Source organism: Salvelinus fontinalis, chromosome 28 (genome assembly GCF_029448725.1).
Source record: "Salvelinus fontinalis isolate EN_2023a chromosome 28, ASM2944872v1, whole genome shotgun sequence".
NCBI classification, from domain to species: Eukaryota; Metazoa; Chordata; class Actinopteri; order Salmoniformes; family Salmonidae; genus Salvelinus; species Salvelinus fontinalis.
Window position 1 is genome coordinate 6,367,831 of NC_074692.1, and position 8,246 is coordinate 6,376,076.

The 8,246-nt window shown below is 40.3% G+C and overlaps 1 protein-coding gene across 1 annotated transcript; it reads left to right on the top strand.

Annotated features, from left to right (window-relative positions):
- Nucleotides 1-388: 388 nt before the first annotated feature.
- Nucleotides 389-5,821, top strand: p2rx2 (purinergic receptor P2X, ligand-gated ion channel, 2). Its single transcript, XM_055885946.1, has 12 exons — nt 389-606; nt 1,392-1,527; nt 1,852-1,923; nt 2,203-2,278; nt 2,402-2,498; nt 2,628-2,708; nt 2,986-3,133; nt 3,462-3,592; nt 3,837-3,927; nt 4,061-4,126; nt 4,248-4,325; nt 5,253-5,821. Exons 1-12 carry the CDS (start codon nt 467-469, stop codon nt 5,355-5,357), a joined length of 1,221 nt encoding a protein of 406 aa, XP_055741921.1. The 5' UTR covers nt 389-466; the 3' UTR covers nt 5,358-5,821.
- Nucleotides 5,822-8,246: the final 2,425 nt, after the last annotated feature.

Below are 8,246 nucleotides of genomic sequence, written 5' to 3' on the forward strand. Positions count from 1 at the left end.
TGATGTCTTCACTATTATTCTACAATGTAGAAAATAGTAAAAATAAAGAAAAACCCTTTAATGAGTTGGTGTGTCCAAACTTTTGACTGGTACACACACACACACACACACACACACACACACACACACACACACACACACACACACACACACACACACACACACACACACACACACACACACACACACACACACACACACACACACACACACACACACACACACAAATAATCCATTAGGAATAAAACTGTGCAGCCTAATCAATTTGATGCTATGTATTATTGAGAACAGCATTACAGGGGGTGAGGCAGAGAGAGAGAGAGAGAGAGAGAGAGAGAGAGAGAGAATGCGAGACAGAGACAGAGTGAAACTGACTCTGACTCATTACATAAACTTGGAAGTATCTGGGAACAAGTCACTCAGGACCTCATATCTGAACAGACAGCTGATAAACTCAGAAATCATAATGGGACTGCTTGACTTTATTAAGGATTATTTTCTTGGTTTCTGGGACTATGAGACCCCGAAGGTAATGGTGGTTAAAAACAAAAAACTTGGAGTCATATATAGGGGGGTTCAGTTTCTTGTGATCACCTATTTCATCTGGTAAGTATTGGCTTCCTGTTGATGCATGCATAAAAATATACCATTTTAAATAGTATTGTCTTGGTGTGTAACTATCCTGTTTTTTGTTGTTGTGATTGAATGTTTATGTTGCATTATCTATGACCTGCGTTGGATATTGCAGATACTGTGCCTAACAAGGCAATGTTAAGTCTGGTATTGGAAAGCATAAGAAGTAAAGAATGATAACTTAAACAAAAACATTGGTTGACTTTCAAGCTCAGATCAAATGTCCTGTCAGTGGACCCATATTTTTTGCTTTCAATAGCTATACCACCCATAACACTGTGATGTGAAATGAATCATTTGCTGAGAATAGCCACTTTGTGGTGAGGAAATGCCTTTCACTCGCAATTAAATCTCCAAACAAATATACAGCATAATTGATGGTAAGCACATAACGATTGCTGTGGTCAAGACGGACAGCTGTAGTCTCACTGGCATCATTGTGTAATGTGATCCAAATAGGCCAATTTTCATCGATTTTCGTTTTCCTGATGGTCCTTGAAGGAGATTTGTGTCTGTCTACTCATAAACATCCTATTTCAGCTTTTTCAAACATTTTCAAACATTTAAAATCAAGTTTCAAATGTTTAAGTATGCCTCATGGTCATCAGTATATCATGAAGCCCAAAATAAATGAATTTAGATCTTTATTGTCTGAATAAGTGCAAGTGTGGGCATGCATTAAAGTACAATTAAAATCACTTGGAAAGACTGAATTTGTCCACAGAACAGAAGTTAATCTCTGAATCACCCTTCTACAGGTATGTCTTTATCAGTCAGAAAGCCTATCAGGACAGTGAGACGAGGCCAGAGAGCTCAGTCTACACTAAGATGAAAGGCACAGCACTGCTGGGGGACCACATCCTGGACATGGTGGAATACGTCCGACCCTCAGAGGTTAGCCCAAACTTTTGACTGGTACTGTACATTTTGCTCAGTCGCATGATCACTGATTAAGAAAATGGACTGATTTACAAATAATAATGAGTCCTTTAGGAAACAAGATGATTTGTAGATCAGTCAGTCTGCGGTCACCGACTACAATGTAGTCGATCCTGAACATGCATGTTTGGCTCTATTCATAAAGCAAGGACATTAGGTAAAATAGATGTCAAAAAGATGATGCAGTATGTAGCTATACTGTATGTTTTCTACATGTAGCCTACGTGACTAGTTACCATCATATACTATACTTTCTTCTCTGTGGCATTTCACCTCTAGGGCGGTGACGTGATCAGCACAATACTGAGACGAGAGGTCACACACAACCAGAGGCAAGGCACGTGTGCTGAGGTGAGCGGTATCAACCATTCCCCACACTCATGTGTTCTCCTGAAACCAAAAAAACAACTCAATAAAAATACTGCAGTCATTTTACATTGATCAATTCTAGGGCTGTATATTAAGTTGTGTGCCTTGCTCCATACTCCACTATTGCAACTCGCACTGTCTCCTGGAAAAGCTCTTTAAGATAATGTGATAAAGATTTATCAGTATCACTACCACCCCACAGCAGCACAGCTGGGAAAAGCTGATAATGTCTAAAACAATGACACTTTCCTCTTTTCCTAGCACTTCACCGTTCCCAGTGCCAACTGCTCAAAGGATGCTGACTGCATCTCAAGGGAAGTGAACTTTGATGGCAATGGTACGGACTAAAAAAGAGGGAAAAAGAGGGAACTAAGTGAAAAGTCCCACTAAGCCAGTTCTATGAATCTGTCTGTCAGTAGATGGTCCAGCTAATGCATTCAGTCTGATGTTTTTCCTGTAGGACAGAGAACTGGGCGCTGTGTTCCCTACTACAACCAGACCTTCAAGACCTGTGAGATTCAGACCTGGTGTCCTATTGAGGACTATGCCGCAATATGGTGAGGGTCAATATCAATATGACATTTTAGATAGTAGGCAGTCACAAACAAAATGACTGTCTCCCTAGTCTGGAATAAGTCACTTGTAAAATCATAAAATAAAGAGAAATCTGTTGTTGTGTCCTTCAGGGAGCCGGCATTGGCAGAGGCCATCAATTTCACTGTTTACATCAAGAATGCCATCCATTTCCCCAAATTTAAAGTGCTGAGGTATAGTATGAACCCCCTCAACAACACACACACACACACACACACACACACACACACACACACACACAGACACACACACACACACACACACACACACACACACACACACACACACACACACACACACACACACACACACACACACACACACACACACACACACACACACACACACACACACACACACACACACACACACCTGTAAAGGGAACTGTATCCCTGTTAATATGCTGCCTCAACTGTTTCTGCAAGCAATTCTCTCTAATCTCTTTCGCAGAGGAAACATCAAACCAAACAAACGAAATGGGCAGAAATATCTGAATAAGTGCCATTACAATGAGAAGAAACACCCCTACTGCCCCATCTTCCGGCTGGGCTACATCGCAGAACAGGCCAGGGAGAAGTTCAGCGAGCTCTGCAGGACTGTACGTTTACACCCGCAATCTACATCCAGACAGTGACACTGTATATCCCATTTTACAAATCATATTAAGCATAGAGAACCACTATTATTCGGGGCTCACATGAACGACAGAACACATGATCTAGGTCTAACGTCTCTAACAATATGTGTGTGTGTGTGTGATGTTTCAAAATCAGACGGTGTTTACAGATCATGGAAATAAGTAGCTAAATAGATAATGGCAATCAAAACTAATAGAAACAATCCACATTAAGGAGGAATGAGAAGATGTGTTGGATAGAGCGGCAGTAATGGCTCAGTTAGATAGCTCATCAATTGTGTCCTGTCAGGGGGGAGTGATTGGAGTGTTCATCAACTGGAAGTGTGACCTTGACCTGGACCCCTCAGAGTGTACCCCCACGTACTCCTTCCGTCGCCTGGATCTTCGGAAGAACCTGCCCAGCTCTGGCTACAACTTCAGGTGAGCCTCTTCATAGCATCTTGTGAATGCCTGGGTCGTATTCATTAGTGCACACTATAGCCAAACCTTTCGCAACAGAAACCAGGAAGCGTGTTTCATATTCTTCTGTTTGGTGCCCAGTGCATACGATCATGTCTTTACTATTGCCATCTCATTGACATGACCTACTGTAACCTTTAAGTCTATCTCTGCTGTAACTTGGTTATGAAGAGGCATACAGGTCTTGACTTATAAAATGGTCTAGGTTTGCCAAGTATTACAGTAAGGACGGAGAAGAGTTCCGGACACTTATCAAGGCCTTCGGGATTCGTCTGGACGTCATAGTTCATGGACATGTAAGAAGTTCCTCCGTCAACATCCTTCATCAGTACTCAATTAACCATGAACCAGTTGTTGAGAACGATTACTCAGTGACATAAAGCGATATGGACTCTGTCCATCTCATTTTCTGCAATAATTCCTCTCCAGGCTGGACGATTCAGCATCATCCCAACTATCATCAACACAGTGACAGCCATGACATCTGTTGGAATAGTGAGTTTGATTCTCAGCACTCTCGTGGTATGTGTTGATGTAGTCTGTTTGTACCCATTTCCCTTAAATGGTCGTGTCATCGCCTAGTTATTCATTGATATATTACTTTTCTTCATTCCAGTGTTCCATTATCTGTGACTGGATCATGCTCACTTTCATTGACAAGAACGATATCTACAGTGACAGAAAGTATGATGACGTAAGAAAAAAATTTGATTCCATACATTCATGATCTTATTTTCTTTTGTTAACCATTTTCTGCTATAGCACTTATCACTGCACAACCAGTTAGGTAACTTAGTTTCCAGAGAATATAGTAGTGTGTAAAAGTATGTGTATTGTGTAAAAGTATTCATATAACATTGTAATAGTTCAGCCTTAGTCCCTACCTGTGTGTTAATATTGTTCTAGCAGGGTTTCCTGAACTCAGTCCTGGGGCCCATCCTGGGTGCACGTTTGTTTTTTTCCCTAGCACTATACAGCTGATTCAAATAACCAACTCATCATCAAGCTTTGATTATTTGAATAGTGTAGTGCTAGGGCAGATGTTACGTTCCTGACCTGTTTTCTGTTATTTTTGTATGTGTTTAGTTGGTCAGGACGTGAGTTGGGGTGGGCATTCTATGTTTTGTGTATCTATGTTAAGTGTCAGTGTTAATTGACCTGGTATGGCTCTCAATCAGAAGCAGGTGGTTTACGTTTTCCTCTGATTGAGAACCATATATAGGTAGGTTGTTTCACATTGTTTGTTGTGGGTGGTTGTCTTCCGTGTCTGTGTATCTTGCACCACACGGGACTGTTTCGGTTTGTTCGTTTGTTGTAGTCTGTACCTGTTCGTGCGTTCTTCGTGTTTTATGTAAGTTCTCATAGTTCAGGTCTGTCTACGTTTGTTATTTTGTAGTTTGTTGAAGTGTTTTCGGTTTTCGTCTTTACTTTAATAAACTTCATTATGTCAAACTATCACGCTGCGCTTGGTCCAATCCCTACTCCTCCTCTTCATCCGAAGAGGAGGAGGACGACCATTACAGCAGAAACCAAAACATGCACCCAGGGGGCCCCCAGGACCGAGTTTGGGAAACCCTGGTCTAAAGTAATGTTTTGCTTTTCTGACTGTATATTTCTTCAGGACAGTAAAGTACCCAGCCCCAGCCAGCTCCTCACAGTTCCCACAGAATTCACCATCAGCTATGGCTCCAACCACTCAGACCTGTCAGAGGGAGTGGCCCTGTGATGTCCTGCCGCTACAGTGCTATTTGGCCACATGCATGGAGGATGCTATTCCTCAGACACCTGACTGTTGGACGGACAGACAGACAGGACGGTTTTTCCCCCAATCGGTCTCAGACGTCCGCAGAGAGGCCTCTGATGGGTCCACCTCTGCGGAATTTAACTGAAAGACAGCCAAGACTTGATGGGTTAGTGTCAATTCCTGTTGGTTCAGGAATTGAATTATACACCAATAAATAAATTCCATGTCCAGTTCATTTGACAGGGACTGAAATTATACTGTTAAACCCAATCTCAAATGATTGCAAATTGTTTGAATTGAACACAAGAAAAATAAACCAAATCATTTATAGCAATCAGCTAAACATGTTGGAGTAAATTTTTACTGAGAACCCTCTTTCCACAGTCTAACCCGAACCAAGTCAATAACTGTATACTGTAATCTATATATGCAAACATAACAATAAATGTCTAACCAACTTTTAACGTGATCTCTGCCAGTCAATCATATACATGTCAGATTGGAAGGAATAAGAAAACATGATTTTTCTGGTTTGAAAACACAGAATTACGCATTTCAAAAGGCTGACCATTTTAGTATATATACACACATACATATATATATATACATATATATACACACACACATATATATATATATACACACACATCTTTTTTAAATACATTTTCCTTTATTATTTCCTACAAAACCTACCACCCCTCCCCTAATTGGAGTAAACTAATAAACAAGAACACTTAGGCTTCTACTTCCAACTTATACATACTGTATACCTTTTACGGACACAATCTATTTTACAATAGTTATATTTTATTTGTTTTTAGTCCTGGCCTTCCTCTAACATCTATTTCTGGTGTCCATCCAGTTTGATTTTTGATTTGCCATATATTTTTAACTGCTATTTCACAAAAGTTCTGAACCTATATACATTTTACAGACACAGTATATTTGACATGAGTTATCTTGTTCTTATTAGTCCCACCCAGCTCCATTCAACTCCTCCCATCTCTCTCTCTTAACGCCCTCCATATTGGATTTCTATTTGCCATATATTTTTCAACTGTGCTGTGATGCTTCACAAAAGTTCAGAACCTCTCATAGTTTCTACAGATTGTAAATTAAAGATAAACATTATTGCTAAAAGTATTATTATAATATTGATCGATTGTCTATGACTTTTCAAATAACCCAGCAGTGCTATCTGCAGCGTTAGCTCCAGGTAAATGTTGCAATTAATCATGACTTTTAATAATTGGATCAATCAAAAAAGATGACTATGCAAAACACAGTATACTATGTTCAGGGAGACAATATTCTCTGGGACTTCAATGTTCATGTAGATGACTGATGCTGAGCATATACGGGAATAAAAAGGCACAGAGGTCCAAGAGGAGAGCTCCACTCAGAGAGAGTAATCAAATAATGATTACATTTCCCACAAAATGGTTTCTATAACAAGATTGTGGGACATCCATCTGGAGTCGTAGAGAGTAATAGAAACATCGATAGTGAAAAGGACTGACGTCTGAGGTCTAATGGATCAGTGTTTTACGCAGTCGATGGATTGTTGACAGCCACAATGACACTTTGGAACTAGGTGGTATGAACACACAAAGTCAGATATCATGGACGCAACAAGAAAAATCAAGGCAATGCTATTGATGCAGAGTTCTATATGTATTTCATTTTGGAACATCCGAAGTAGATGCCCTTCTACGTTCAATCGCATTGGCATTTTTTCGCCTGCAACATGTCATAGGAAAACAAAGCGTAAAAAGTGAAATTGTAAATATCTTGAGCTCTGTATTTCACTCCATCCTTTAAAACAAACTGTCGGTCGGCAGGGAACCAACCCAATGCAACCAATCTAATTGTGAGACTCAGCTCCAGTGTAGATGTGAAATTAGATTACTGGTCTGAGAGCGATGCCCGTCTGTAAGCAGCAAAGTGAGTTCTCTGGAACAATGAGGTTATCGTGATGGAGGTAGATGGGTTAACATGATTTTGATCTAGACTGGGATATGCCATAACGAGTAGATGTTTTCTTTACAGATGACAACAAAGGGAGCCAGGGATGAATGTGCACTCTTCCTCATCATCCTCACTCTAGATAGGCTAAATCAACAAATGCTAAAGCCAAGCACTTCTGCACTAAACTGGCATTTCAATTCCAGGCAAATCATCCTCACAATATCAGCAGTATAGTAATGATAAAACGTTGGTATTGGAGCAGCAGGCTCCGATAGCCTTCTGTGTTCTGGTTACACTGAAACTCACATCTAATGTATCTCCCCTAATTGTCTATGACCCTGAAGACTGGGGTTCAATCCCTGTGTCCACCCACATAATTGTATTTTAATCTTCATTAAATAAAAAACTCAGACTATTCCTCTGAGCCACATTAGCATCCAATTACAGAGGAAGGAGAGTCACCGTGTTATGTTTTGGACTGATGGGGTTTCCAAATCTGGGCAGCAGCCCTCAATGAGTACTAATAATTCGATATTGAACATATTATGCAATTGTAATGTCAACACCTTACTCTGCTTATTTTAAATCGGCGTAAACTTAAATTCAAATAAGCATACGCCGATTATAACACCTGGTTTTTGAGCAATCTTTTGAATTGTCGGCGTTCCAGCTGGTATATTTGATCTGCGCATATGCCAGCATCGGACGAGCTAGCCTCCCTCTTTAGTACGAGGGAAGTGAGATCGTATACATTCAGTTGTTCTAAGTAGTTCACATAAATTTAGCCCGAACTAAGAATAAAATATGCTTCCCAAAAGATAACATGTTCGCTGTGGTAGAACGTTTATTTTGAGTGACGATTTTCTGCATTTATCAGCGTCATCAGGTAGCCTGATTTCAGAT